Genomic DNA, 16,287 nt, shown 5'->3' on the forward strand with positions numbered 1-16,287 from the left:
AAAGTTTGTAACAATAATTCAAAGTTTTATTCGTCATTTTTTTAACATTATATATAACTATATAACACAAAATAGTTCTGATGTGTACGTAGATGATAATGTAATACCTACACAATACATTAATTGATTCACACCTATACAATTTATATATTACAAAAACAATTAGAAATTCAGTAAATCTATGAAAAATAATACACATTATATTATTAAAACCTATTCTTATTTATATTTTATACATAATAATAATAATATCGAAATACATATTATTCTGTTCTCCATTTTAGATTTATAATACAAATCGATGAAGAAAAAAACACGTACCTACGCAGATCGGTATGGACATACATTTTAAAAATAATCAAACTTATACATCGTTAAATTAATAATCACATAGTTTTCATTTAAATTTAAAGGTTGGCAAGATATGTTTTCATAGTTTTTGATTTTCTCACTAAGAAATTCCGTTCACTAATTTATCTTTCGGTTGTTCGATCGCTAATACACCGGTATCTTTTTCCTGGAAATTCAAAAAATAAACGATGGAATAATTAATACTGTGTTCACAGACAAGCCAGTTATATGCACACCATTACCTTTTGTCCCAGTGTTGAAATTTTCCATCCTCCTTCACCGTCAAATTGCAATATGTGCGAATGGAATTTCCTGAAACAAAAACGACGAGTAAATCAATGTTTTTGTCGAAACGATGGTCGAATCATGTAATAATAAATAGGTATCATGATGAAGCATAGTAAGTTGCTGCTCACCATAGTGACGGCCTGTGAGTGATGGTGAGTAGTGTGATACCGGAGTCCTTAGCCGACTGATACATGTCACTTTCGACGTCTATGCTCACGGCACTGGTACACTCATCCAGCAGGGCAAACGATGGTCTGAAAATGTAAGTAACAGTCATAATTTAATATAATATTATAGTTGTGATTTTTTTGTGTCGGATTCGAGAATAAGGGTCGGATCATCGAACGGTTGCATTTCGAGAAATTGCACCGTGATGCTCACTTGTGGTAAAAGATTCTAGCAAACGCCATCCTCTGTTTTTCGCCACCGGACAGGACGTCTTTCCAGTCGGCAGTCGCGTCCCAGCCGCCTTCCCTCTGTACCAGATGGGACAAGTGGACTTGGGCCAAGCACGCCTCCAAGTCTTGTTCGGTAATGCCTTTGATCAGCATGTCCGAAAGAGTGTCCGGGTAAATTATTTGTTCTTTTAGGCTGCCTATTGTCATATACGGCCTGAAAAAATGCACATGTCACGGTTTCATTGATTATGTATTTAAAACGGTTCTGGTGATCGAACGCAATGCACTAAATGAATATCATAATATATTGTTACACGAAATGTCAACTGGAAAGTATAACAATAATTGATCAATTACTGAACAATATACGTTTAATGATTTAAATTATAAAACTGGACAATTTTTGTGAGAAGCTCAATAAGTTAGGTTTAGATTTTTTTCTTTGTACGTTAATTCTATGAGAAATGTCATCGAGACATATTAAATCCAATGTTGTAAGTATATACAATTGAACTACTGTGAATAACATGTGAGCTTTTTTCCAGGTATATACAATACGTTTGGTTGATAAGAGTCATATTGATTTTTTTTTAATTTTAAATATTAAATAAAATCGTAATATAGTAATAAAAATATAAAATATATGATGTACACAATATTCTCATTTTCAAACTAAAGACAGATCGTAATACTAGTTAGAGGGCCAATGGACATAAATCGTAGGTATAAAATACATCAATCGTAACTTGCAGCTGATCGTAGAGAGAAACGGATTACTTCGCAAGACATATATTATAATACCTATTGCGATAAAGTTAAATTTTGAATGTTACAGCGTTACTTAAAATGTGGTTAGTTATATTTATATCTGTACATGATTAAATACAGCCACATTTAAAATTTGAATTATAAATATAATAAATGCACATTACATAATAACATAATATGTGGTATATTTAAACAAAAATAATGTAAAAAGGTTATATTCTGCATCATATAAAACTGGTCAACTAGTTAAATTTTAAACTTTGTGTTTAAGAAGCTAAAGTAAGTCTTCTAAAAGTGCTGAAATTTGACAAAAATTATTTAATTTATATTGGTCGCATAAAAGTCACTTATATTTTGTTCTTTAAAACGTTTTAAAATCAGTGGAAGTTTGGTGTAAATCATTCACCCTATGATAGTTTGAATATTATTGATAATTTCATTATATATTTTTGTTAAATTTGTGTTATATTTTTAGCACTTCTTAATAAAATTAAATGCATATTTTCTTATTCCTTATCATGAGTCATTAGACAATTTGTTCAAAACCGTTGCATAATTAAAACAATTTATCAATGCAAGAAGATTAGACGTTATTCGTATCTCTTGAAAAGAAGTATATACTATGTGCCTATAGCCACATATTTTTATAATTATTGAGCCATTTCTCTTAAAACCCGTCAGTACTACCCATTAAGAACTACAATATACATCGCATTGATAAATCATTAAACATACTACTGCCCGGACAGTCAGTCAAAGCAGCAGCAGCACCCAGCAGCAGCACTGTCTACAACAAACGTATTAAAGTTTAGTATCCGTATATCACGTTCTGTACATATTAAAATATTGTTATTATATTTTTTATCAACAGGTAGGTGTATTAATATTATACCTTTGGGGTATGTAAAACATGCAACAGTTAGGCGGCCTGATTAGGGTGCCAGCGTAGACTGGCCACAATCCACTTAGGACCCGGAACAGAGACGATTTACCGCATCCGTTGGGGCCGGTGATTAGCAGATGTTCACCCGGCTTCATTGTCATTGTCAGGCTGGACACGACCACGTCGTTGTTAGGCGTCACTATGGGCACATCGTAAAGCGATATGCTGCCGTCTGGACTATTTTTCACGACGCCTGTAAACAATGCGCCAAAGTCAATATAATGTATTGTTTACATTGAGATATTTTAATATAATGGTGGCTTCACGATGTCTTTTTTTTATAATTTGGTCAGCATAAATAGCGTGGCATTCCCAATGTTTGGACGAGAATGGGGCTAAATCCAATATATAAAAATATGAAAATCTTGCCCCTATACGTTATCCATAATTGATCAACTCCTTGTATTTTTTTGTCATATTAAATAACATTCATTTTTTAATTTTATTTTAAGCTAATTTTACGACTTAATTATTCCTTTCATGTATAATAATAATGTTGATGTTAAAAATATGAAGAAAAAAAACTGAAGCTCGAGAGGATTTTTTTCGGCAATGTTAATATCTATTAAAGGTAGCCCTCTTCCACAACGATATCCATAAACTATAATTGTTTCAATATATATCATATTTTATTATATACTATAACAAAAATTTAAATACTCTTACTTATAATCTACCTAATTCACTATACTCTTTCATTATTTAAAAAATTATTTATTAAATATCGCAGTCTAGAATGTCTAGATGATTACTGAAATTTCAAAATTTTTGTTGCGATTTTTAATGCACCGGAAAACTAGCTGATACAACCGATATTCAATTGATGAATAATAATAATAATAATAATATATTATAGTAGCGGCATAAGTTTCTATCAGATAATCGGCGGTAGTCAAACACACCACTTCAGTCTCGTTTGGTGCGAAAACGAGTTAAGACGAATAATACGAAGAAAAAGTAAATACCTACCGTCACATCGTCATTTCCCGTAAAACGCGTGGAACTAACAATTATTTCCTAGGTGGAGTATCGACTACCTTCCCGAAGTGAAAAACAATCGGATCGGTCGCCGCAATATATTATTATTGTTACGTTGCTATTATTATTATTTGTCTGTTCATAATCAAGCGCCGAAATAGCGATTTACCTCTAATCACGAGTTGTCCATCCTTGTTGTAGTGCAATTTCGGTAACGTCTTGAGTACTTTACCGCTGGCCAAACCGTTTCGGCGGTACTTACACTTGCTGACGTCATTGAACACGTCAAGCATGACGCCTACTCTGTACGTGTAGCCGGCGAGCTCAACAATTTCCTATATAAATATAAAGTAAAAAAGAAAATCTATTAGTTGTTACGTCATCATCCTCGAAGCTAGAGACTCGTAATAATAATATAGCAGTCGCTCAGTCTCATATCCGTATCGTCTGATGAAATTAAACATAAAATGAAGGAGTGCAAGGATGGATAATTTTAAGGCCAGTACACATAATTTAAAAATGTCATACTTTTCATGGTTTTTATTTTTTTTTTGACTTGGCTTTGGTCCATTTTATTAGGGGCTAGTAGGAAAAAAAACGAATTAAATGTTTATCGGCTAGATAACCTATTTAAATCCGAAGGTCTTAAAATTATAATGATGAATTTGTCGTCCGTAAAAATCATTATTATTTTCCGTGTCATTTATCGAGGGAATCCATAATAAAAACAATAATATGATATTGTGATCAAAAATGACTTTTGTTTATTTATCATCACAGAAAATGATGAGTCAACTGCAGATAACTTTAGTTAATTGTTTCATGACCTAGTATCATTATAATTTATAATACTAACTCGTATTTCACTCATATCCTAACAAAAAAACCTTTTTCTTACATTAATCAAAAGCGTATTTTGTTGTGCATATTATAATTTATTTTTGAGGGTATAATATAATATTATGCACTTGTTATAACTACAAGTTCTGAACCACGCAGAATATCATTAATATAGTTCCATAGGTAGGTATGTACTAAATTTTTAGGCATTCGACGATTGCAGTTTAATATTTTATTTTATAAGAAGAATAAAATATTAATATATACCTTATACGAAGTCATTAATCTCTCGATGGCATCAGCCCCAGAAGCCAACAGGTTTCTTGCCGTGGTCAGGTATTGAGTCCGCTCGCTAACTCCTCCGTCGGGAGAATCGTTGAGTTCTGAAAGTGACAAACAGTATGGTAAATGCGTGTGCCAATGACACAGTAAAATTGATTATAAACACAGACAGTAACTATTTATAATCAATTGTTGTAGGTACTGAATAGTGTTTTAAATGAGAAATCGATATTACGCTAAATACCCGGCAGTGTATTAAAATTAGAGTATGACATAGATAATCCAGTCATTTTTGTATAAGTTCCGACCCAACTTAATCTACTCTTGCACTTAATGAAATGATTTTGTATTTGTATTTTCATAACATTTCAATATAATATTTTCATGACTGCAGTGCTGACACTGTGTTTTTTCAAAATAAAAATCGATAAACTTTTTATAATATTGATTTTTTAGATATTTTACTTTTATGACCATTTTATTAGGACAAATTAGAAATTTTTAAATACTTTTAATGTATTTCTACTATACAAACATTGGTCATTGACTTATGAAATGGATGTTTTTCGTAAAATTACACATTTTTTTTTACAGTCGTCTGACGCCTCATTAAAATGTTTAAAACTTTAAAATAATTCTGCGTGGGACGTTGTTTAATAGATAATTACACGAAATCGTGTTCTGTCAACAACTTAAAAAAGAGTCATTAAATCATGATATTATTATTGGTAGTTCGTATTTCTGCACACGCTGCTCCGATGAACCCCAGACCTGAATGGACTGTTTGGTAATTGCGATATTTTTGGACTAGTTTGTTGACGTGATTTTTTTTGTGTAGTTAAATAAGTTAGGTAATAGGTATACATAGATACAATATAAGCCGGTTACGACTTTTAATTTTATCTATAATGTGGATATCTTATGACATTGGGGATTTGTGTGCGTAATCGCCACTCCGGTACGTTACCTGCTACTCTTGAGCTAGTTATTATCGGTAACGACACGACGACCATTCCGGTTCCGCTCCATACGTATTTCATGAGGAACTGTTCTAGGACCACGTACCACAATCTTTGTGAGAAAATCGCGTTCATGTGTCGGACCAACGACTGATAGGCGTTTTGCAAATGTATCATCTCCACCTGTAACCAGAAAATAATAACGAAAAGTGTGTTAAAATTGATCGCCAAAACGATCTTATGAAAAAGTTAATTTAAATTATATTACATTCACTAAAACTACAAATATGTGCTGAGAAAAGAAACAACAACAATAATTTATTAAGTTCACATTTTTCTTAGTGGTCACTATCGATATTCATTATACCAGAATATCAGATGTTAAAAATAATAAGAATCTGTGTATAATGTAAACTAAAAAGCATAATTTATTCTGTTACATGCAAGATAATAATAATCTTGAGGAAGTCAAATGAACAGGTTGAGTAATAAATGGATTTCAATTATCAATTCTTTACTGATTATTCTTATTTCTTCTTCAAAATTCAAAATATTTATGTTCATCGCATAGAAAAATATATGATATTGTTATTTTTAAAGCCATAACTTAGGAACTTGAAACGTATATTAAACTTTATTCGTTTTTTTTTTATTTGAAAACCAGGGCGGTTGTTTATTCTCATTTAAAAATAATATGTACCCGGCGACCTTCACCCAAATGACAGTATAATAGGGATATTAAAAACCGTCAAAAACTCGTTTACACCATAGATATATTTTAATAATTTTAATAATGGCACATTTCGCGTAAACGTTGAAGTTATTATTGTAGGTATACATGTAATAATTTTAATATATTTAGGAACCTTATTATCTTTTAATACTTTTAGTATGAAATCGGCCGGGGTTCGATAACCCGCGTCAGATTACCATACAGCACTGCTGAATAATCGTCATTCGTCCTGTGTCAAGGCTAGCCACTGCAGAACGATATTATAATATAATGTTTTGCGTTTAATTAATAAGATCGATCGTAAGTATGTATACATTTTATACCCGACAATTGTGCTGTAGCTGTGAACACATTCGTTTTATTATTACTATTAAGTATTACAGCACATTGCAGCGTAAATATATATATATATATATATATATGCATAAACATATATTATAAGTAGGTAAGTGCAATCGTGCAAAACAAAAAAACACTATTATTTTCCAATCCAAATACATAGGTATTCGAATAAAAAAAAAACAGCTCTAAAACAATTCGAATATATTATTTGAAATGTCAAGATTTTTCGAAATATGGTTATTTATTATTATAAATATTAGGAGCATTTTTTTAAAAGATACGAGTACATATTTTTATAGTACTATTACGCTGTTTACAATTACGGAATGAATTATTGTTTTTTACCTTGTGACCCCCGTAAAACGCGATCTCTTCGGCATTCGTGATGACCCTGGAATGAATGTGACGTAGGTAAGCCTTCCTGTCTGCTTCCACAGCGACTAAGGAACCGAATTTTGGTGACAGCATTCTCAGTATCTGCCCGGTGATGCTGATGACGACGATGGCCAATAAGGGTCCTGAAACGACAGGATAAATTAAGACGTTAGATTAAAACATTCTATTTTTACTAAATATGACATATTATATGTATGATACAGTATGATATTTTACAGTATTGACGAAAGATCCAACGGGTAAAATAGGACATTTAACCTTTATAACGGGGTTTGACATGTCGAGCCAAATATGTTTACCACAAAGCTTTACAAACACGATCCCAAAAATGGTAAGCTTTTTTCTAATTCTATATTTTAAGTATACCTATAAAATAATATTTGAATACGTCTAAACAAACACGCATGATCGATTTTTTTAATAGTTACGGTTTCAAGCCAGGTCGCATACAGCATTAAATTTTTATCGTTGGTTTTTTAAATGTGTTTGGCGTTTTATTACTTTTATTAACCAAAGTTCGATACGGTTAAAATAAAATTGGCGTGCAAAATGCAGATACAATATAAAGTTGTCTGATGTTGGAATTTCACAATAATATAATTATCATTTTCAGTGTACACTTTTGTATACGTTGATTATAATAATAATATACGGACGTTCGAAAACATTTAATTACGTACATTGTTTTTTCCGTAATTCGACTACGTGCCGGAAATGCGTAAAGTTTTCATTTTTATTTGGCTGGCTTCAGGTGCAGTAGACGAGCAATGAGCATGCCTCGTAATAATAATACAATGTTATAAACGGTTAGTAAGTACAAGTAAGTAAGCAAAACGCTTTTGTGGAGGTATAGTTAGGTAGTGCCCGACTATTCGAATCATTTATCATAATATATCTATAGCACTAGATGATCCCACGACCTGCGCTGTGTCTCGAAACTTTCTCTTTCATTGGATACACGCATGGACAATTTTCTGTCGTAAGGTTTTAGTATTGAATTCACTTGTATAGTATGTTCTAGAAACTTATAAATTACTATATTTATTTAGTTCATATTTTTTTGTTTTTATCCCTAAATTACGTATATGATATAATATAATACTTATACAAAGTAAAAAAAATACCATGGTTAATAATATACCACGCGGATAGAAACAATGAGAAACGTCGCCAAAATACTTATACAACATTTAACATACATTTTTGATCTCATATTCCAAAACAGAATAATTTCCCGAGAATTTCAGTTTATAAAAATCAAATTAATTGAGTCACTAGAAAATTTTCTGTTTCAGGACACAGAATTAAAATAATATACCAATTATATTTCAAAATAATAAAGAAATAAAAAAAATATGGTAGATATGAACAAAGATAGTTAAACGTATTATTTTTCGAAAATATTGTTACTTCAAATTATCTACAGAATAATTTTCAAAAAATGATTATGCATGCTGCAACTGCTTGGTATCATACGACGGTTTTAATATCAGATAATATTATTTTAATTTAACGATATTGAAATAATATTGTGGTTCGTTATGCGCGTGAATGTATAATAATAATATTATTGCTTTCGGATGTGTATAAATACTATAACTATATATACATATTGAGTATCTTTCTTATAAGTCTAAATGAGTTTTGATATATAGGTGATACATGATATTATACTCCTATTCAGTACAACTATATAATTTACTGCGAATAATTATTATAGATAATAAAAAGTTGTGAAATGTATATTAAAACAACTATTTAATAGTAGTGCTTATGGTACAATGTCGTGTAAGTTTAAATAAAATCTTAATGTTTGTAAATTTTCATATTATGTATGTGCAATTTATAGTTCACACTTGAAACAGTTGAAACTATACATTCTCATTCATAAACACCATCTTTACGTACGTCGTATCAATTTATCACTTTTACCAATATAATTCTAACGTTACCTATCGTTATAAGGAAATAATAAAAGACATAAACAAATTTATAGTACATGACAATGCAGTGCATGTACAATGAATTGTAAGTATATAAAAAATATAATACTGAATTTATATTAAGTATTTGATAAGAAGATATTTCTATATAATATTATTAAATAGGAACACTATACATCGACACATCGTTATAATTTAGTTCTACTGCATTTTTAAATAATAATTGACGAATAACGAAATCAGAGAATTAAATTATTTAGACGATAAACCAACGTATTGAAGGCCTAACCGTTGCGATTGTTATGCGTAGCTTTTCCACACAAGCGAAACAATATTTTTTAATTTTAAATTCTGAGCGGAGCGAGGAATGTATTGGTTTTACAATGATGTTTATTTATTTTTTATTCTGTAAATAAACACTTTTTCTCCGTCTAAACTTGCTCAAAAGTATCAAATGTAGCATTTTTTCTGAAAGATAATGTTCTTGAGTTGGTACTTTAGAGAGGTCATTTTTCGATTTTCTAATCGGTACTCGAAATAAAAGCGGTTAAAGGAGAAAAACGTATGATTTCACGATTTTATAATATAAAATAATTACAGACGAGGACGACGTTTTCTACCAGAAATATTACTTTAAAATGAAAAATTACGAGAGATGTTTTTTGTTTCTTACGGTTTAAAATTCGGAAAATTCTAGCAATTTTTGAGCTATTTATAGACATTTTAATTTTAAGGTTTTTTTGTTGTAATTCGGTTAAAAACATTCGTAAAAATTTGAAATTTGGGTTGTTTAATTATATTAGCCTTACCTAGACATAGTAAAACATTTGAGCGACCTTTGGGCCTTTTCTTTTTTCTTTTTCATTTTTATAAATTATAAATTATAATTATAATTATATTAATTGCCTATTTATATAAATCGTTCTTAAGCTGTTCTTATAACGCTTTGCTTATAACCATAGAAACGAATAAAATTAAATAAAAAAGATTCCATCGTCCACTCGAATCGTTTTTTATCGAATGCAATCATTGCATTCAAATCGAATACAGCAAATTTACAATATCCTGTCCGAGGACCGAAGGGACGATCGACAAACATTCATCACCGAAATGCTGACCTACTTTTTATTATTATATCTTAACGCACACGGTGAAAGGTATCAATGCGCAATGTTCATGTACTTTGTATAGTTGTGGTTTACAGATGCACTTCCAGTATAGTTTTTCCAAATACAATGATGGAATATCAATTTATTTAAATAATTAAAATTTTTAACAACCCACCTCCTTCTACAACAACCCTAAGGTCCTACATTTTTTAGAAGAGTTTATTTTTGTTTCTATATACAGATGAGTGTTCCACGGAGATCTGACATTCTTACAAATGAAATAACTTTTGTTCCAATAAATATCTTTGAATATTGTATGTTTCTAGATAAATTTATATTTTTTGAAATTATAATATTTCTGACATAAACTACCACACCGTAAATTACTTAACGAAAATATTTGTATTAAAAAAAATTGCAAAAAATCAGCCATTTGATTTGAATACATTTTTTTACCATATAAATTTTTCTCAAAGTAATTTTTACGAATTGGCTATATTCAATGTTTCGAATATTTTTATCAATTTTTATTTTTTTATTTTTAGTATAAAAAATGTAGCGCAAAGGTCTATGCATTATATTTAAAAACAATTTTTTAAACATTGATTAGAACAAAAGTTATTTTATTTGTCAGAATGTCAGATCTCCGTGGAACACTCTGTATAGGTCCTATATTCGTTCTAAACAGTAAGTTATTTGAATTACTTATATATTGTTTGAATTTAAATATACATATTTTAAGTTGTATACTCGTATGTCATTAGATTGTGATTATAATTTTATATTATCATATTATAATCGACGTGACCATGAACATATTTGACTTCAAAATGTTGAGATCAGATTTTATAAGAGTAATAAGACGTGTCTATTCATTAATCATTATCATTCTACGAGTGCCGATTACAAGTTATCCATATCATTCAATTTACTCGATATCACTAGGGAACTATCCCATTCTTAATAACATAAAAAAGGGACTATCTAGTTTCTTATATATTTTCATATTTATAAGTATCTGTTCATATCACAAGATTTAGCACCAAACATCACACATAATATAATACCCTATCATCATAATACTGTCGTCTTGAATAATGATAAATTTTTACGAGTACAAGTAATTGGTAGGCGACATACCGGACTATTTTTACTACGGACTACTTAAGTAGTTGTTATTAAAATGAGGTATTGAAAAAGAAAGGTTAAATCTAGAGATAAAAGAGAGTATCTTAAGACCAATTTTTCGTAAAAACTCAGAGCAGTTGATAACACCATTCAAGATTTTATAAATAAAAGTTACATCAAACATAATTTGTCTTGATTTCAGTGACTTGAAGCCCGCAAAATTCGCAATATCATTCATGCTATGAAAAGTATATTTAGTTTTAAAATCAGAAAATGGCAGAAAATGTTTCTGAATTTTTTTGATTTAATAATTAAAATTATTGGATTCCACAAAACTGTGCCGTATTCGAGTAATGATCTTACTAGTGAACAATACAGTACCTTCATACATGAAACATCATTAAACTTAGAGCAGATGCGTTTAATGAACTCTAAAACTCGTAGACTTTTACCATAAATTGAATTAACATATAAGCATTAAAGGATAATACCTAGATCTCGAATTTGACTGACAGATTCTAAAGAAATGCCTTCAATAATATACTTACAGTTAATACGAATCTAGAACGATTAAAGGATGTGCAAACACATTTAGAGGTATTTAAAGACATGCCATTTAATGAACACCAGGTATAAAATTGATCCAAATAATGTTGCAGAGAAGTATAGTATCATTGAATTGGCAAGAATATTTTCATATCATCGGAAAATAGTAAAAGTTTACAAATTTCAAAACAATATTTATAAATAAGATGAAAAGCAGTGGGGATAGAAGACCACCTTTTGGAACATCTGACAGGACTTTGGTTGTTTTAGAAGCGGTTTTTGATCTAAACTAGATTTTAACAGTATGAACACTCATTATTTGGAAAAGTATTTTTAACTTTTTTAGAAAATGTAAGTTGCACACAATCCTAATATATATTTTATTATTTCCACCCTTATGTTTATGAGTTGATCAGGAGTGGATTCAAGGTGGTCAAGGAGTTAATCCGGGGGAAACAAGCCACAAATCACACTAAATACATATATAATATTTCAAAGAAATAATGTATACATATGGATTATAGATTATAGGTGATTATAACTATAAAAATGGATTTTAGATTATGTACCAATCTAAGTATTTTAATAAATTGATTGAATCTTAGAAATTTGAAAAAAAAATGTATGTCAGATGGGTTTCAACACTGGATGACTTCCTCATATTGTGTTTCGTGTGTTGTTTTATATTAATATGTGCAACAATATAATATTTATGTAAATTATCTTTTTTACATATTGTGTTAACAAATACAGACTGTAAATTTTCCTAATAAAAGAAGAGAAAAGTGAAAAAAATATTTATACGTTTATAATATTAACCTATATAATATGTATATATTGTTCGTGGAAATTCTTCTCGTTTTTGAGCATCCGTAATTGTACCTACTTATATGCCTATATGCGATCTAACAACCGTCTATCTTGAACAAAATATCATCCCTGTAAAGTCGAGACTATAAAAACAATAACTATATAATTATTATGGTTCATGGTGGATACAGCATGTTATTGTTATACGTTTATATTATTACATATTTCTATGGATCATCGCTTGAGGTCTGTCTTCAATGTACGAAAGCGAATGTAATCGATAGTTACGACCATTTCTACGTCACGAATAATATGTATACATATATTATACATGTCCCGATATAACAAGGACCTTTTTTCAAGGATCTCCGGTGAAAAAAAACCGATTATGCAGTTACAATTCCCGTTTAATATATATATAATAATATATATTTACAAACGATCGACGACGACGATACCTAATTATTGTACAATAGATAGATATATTATATTATTATTTTATACCGATGATGATTATAACACTTCTGCTGTAAAGATACGTTCGTTGTGTCATGGTGATTGGCCAAACTTCAGTACCACCTAATAATATACCACCTCAGAACTATTATTTTGGAAGGTAAGTAGAAAAAATAAATAAATATCGGGTAAGAATCACGAGCTATCTCATACATCATATCATACGTGAAAACCCGATCGGTTTTTATATTTATTATACAATTAGATTATTTATTCGTTCCGTTTTATATGCGTAATCCCTGAAACAGTAGGTCAAGGTGATTTTGTGTACTATACTGCAGTGACAACATTATACTGGTTATTCCAGTAATACTCTGTTCCTAATGAGAAAAAAATATAATATATATCATATAATATGCTAAATAACTTCAAAATCCAAACCTTATAATAATAATAAACACATACTCGTAATATAATAAATAACAATAATAATAAACTAATAAAGTGTCTGCTCGGTTCTTTGTGTATGATATTATATTGATATACATACTCGTATATTCCGATATTCGTCCAAAAAACAAAAATTTCTTGAGCTATTATGACGTGTCTAGATATAAATCTGAATTGGTTTATTTTCCACAGAAATAATATGATAATAAGTGTAACATTCATTCGATCATCATTTAATCTAAAGGCGGGTGGCCACTATACGCGTGTGCGCGTGTGCCGTGTACACGTAAAATGTTCAGCTATGTCCAACGGTTCATACCCACTTTGTCGATTCGGCAAATTAGGTTTCGGTGACGTGGGAATACACGATGTCCAACAACACGGTAACGTGGTTAATCATGTGGTAAGTTACCACTGGTAACCTAACCCAACCAACCAATCACAGCAAAGGATTTGCGCGAACACGTGTAGTGGAAACCCACCTTAAACGCGAAAAGGTTCCAAGGATAAACCACAAACGAGCTATATATTATATTATAACGCCGTTAGTAATAACTAAATCAAACGGACAACGTTAGGGCATAATACATGAAAATACCAATAGTGGTGTGACGAAGGGTGTTATTAAGGCTCGTAATGCATCAACCAAAAACGATGGTTCGGTGTTCGGGGTGGACGGACTGTATATAATTTACCATGCAGATTAAAAATTAAGTTATGAATTTTTAAGTAATAAACTAATTATTATGATTAATAACTGTATTGTAGAAGGTACATTTAAATTTTAGCGTTTTTCACCATACTGCACTTTTGCACCAAGGTGGCAGTAGTACAGTTCACTGATAATCGTCCTAGTGCGGGCTGGTGCAAGTGTAAATGAAGCATTAAATCTATACTTATCAGTTTATCACCGATATATAACGATAATAAAATATTCAATCGGTATTGTGGTACTTATCATTGCACTGGGTGCAAAAAATTGGCGTAGTGCATTGACGTGAAACATAAAAATTTCACTTGATGCACATTAATCTTGCCAATGGAACATAAAAATATGCACTGGTGCAGTCAGTGTAGTAGGTACTACAGTGTGATGGAAAATGTTAGTATCGTGGTAAAATCTATAGTAAAAGTATAGATTATACTATTATTGTGTTCTACTATCTATAGTCTATAACATAACTAACAAACAGTAAGTGTGTTATACTTCTAAGTTCTAGTCTATATACAGAGTGTCCGAAAGAGATCTGACATTCTGACAAATGAAATAACTTTTGTTCTAATCAATATTTTTTTTTAATTTCTTTTAAATATAATCCATAGATACATTTGCGCTACATTTTTAGAATACATTTTTTATTTTTTAATACTGAAAATAAAAAACTTAAAAATTGATAAATTTTTTTTCGAAATATTCAATATAGCCAATTTGTAAATTTGATTTTTAGAAAAATGTACATGGTAAAAACACTTATTTAAGTCAAAAGGCTGATTTTTTACAATTTTTTTAAATATCAATATTTTCGTTAGGTAAATTATAGTAATTTATAGTTTATACATCACATATTACTAAAATAAATACAATAAAAAAAAAAATTATATTTTAACATGCACTTATTTAAAAATGTTCTTATAAAATATTTTTTTAAAACTTTATTATTATTTGAAATTACAAGGTTTCTAACATAAACTAGATCGTAATTTACTTAACGAAAATATTGATATTTAAAAAAAAAAAATCAGCTATTTGACTTATATAAGTGTTTTTACCATATGAATTTTTTTTTAAATCAGGTTTACAAATTGGCTATATTGAATATTTCGAAAAAAAATTTTATAAATTTTTAAGTTTTTTATTTTCAGTATCAATAAATAAAAAATGTATTCTAAAAATGGAGCGCAAGTGTCTATGAATTATATTTAAAAGAAATTTTTTTTTAAATATTGATTAGAACAAATGTTATTTCATTTGTCAGAATGTCAGATCTCTGTGAGACACCCTGTATAACTAGTTATGAAATAATTTTTACACAGATAATAAATCAATAATTGAATCAATATGATGACTAAGTAGTAAGCAATGAATAAATTGTAATATTTTATGTCAATTATAAGCAAGCAAATAATAAAATAAATAAATAAATAAAAAATGGTGCAAAAATGTTTTCGTTGGCAGGGGATCGAACCATGCCGTTTGTTTTATTATTTATAAAAATAAAAATCGATTAGTTGTACACGAACGGATTAAATAGCCATTATTTTTTACAACGTACAGAGATAATATATGAAAAAAAAATGTGAGATGCTTATCCCCGGTTAGGTAGAGGAGCCACTTACTATCAGTAACTTCAGAGGAATTTAGCTGTCGGAGATTCAGAGAGTATATTACGCCATCACGACGTACATAAGTGTTTAAGCTATGTATTTCCATAAGTATTTATATCATATAGTCATATAGACATAAAAATGATCTAATAAGTCTTTGATTTAAAACACAGGTTATCAGGTTGTTTAGTATCGTGGATATGAAATAATTAAAATATTTACTAAATTATAATAAATGTCTA

The 16,287-nt window shown here is 29.7% G+C and overlaps 1 protein-coding gene across 1 annotated transcript in view; it reads right to left on the reverse strand.

Moving 5' to 3' along the window:
* Positions 1-16,287, reverse strand: part of Abcd1 (ATP binding cassette subfamily D) — a 57,023-nt gene continuing 40,736 nt past the window's right edge. The window contains exons 3-11 of the mRNA XM_015518592.2: positions 7,228-7,400; positions 5,816-5,990; positions 4,834-4,949; positions 3,896-4,061; positions 2,698-2,941; positions 1,021-1,251; positions 768-893; positions 594-663; positions 1-517 (exon numbers count right to left, since the gene is read on the reverse strand). Of these exons, the coding sequence (XP_015374078.1) occupies positions 452-517; positions 594-663; positions 768-893; positions 1,021-1,251; positions 2,698-2,941; positions 3,896-4,061; positions 4,834-4,949; positions 5,816-5,990; positions 7,228-7,400 (1,367 nt within the window). The 3' untranslated portion in view covers positions 1-451. The remainder of the gene's footprint in view (positions 518-593; positions 664-767; positions 894-1,020; positions 1,252-2,697; positions 2,942-3,895; positions 4,062-4,833; positions 4,950-5,815; positions 5,991-7,227; positions 7,401-16,287) is intronic.

This window comes from Diuraphis noxia, unplaced genomic scaffold (assembly GCF_037042655.1).
Source record: "Diuraphis noxia isolate RWA-SAM2 unplaced genomic scaffold, SU_Dnox_SAM2 contig0004, whole genome shotgun sequence".
NCBI classification, from domain to species: domain Eukaryota; kingdom Metazoa; phylum Arthropoda; class Insecta; order Hemiptera; family Aphididae; genus Diuraphis; species Diuraphis noxia.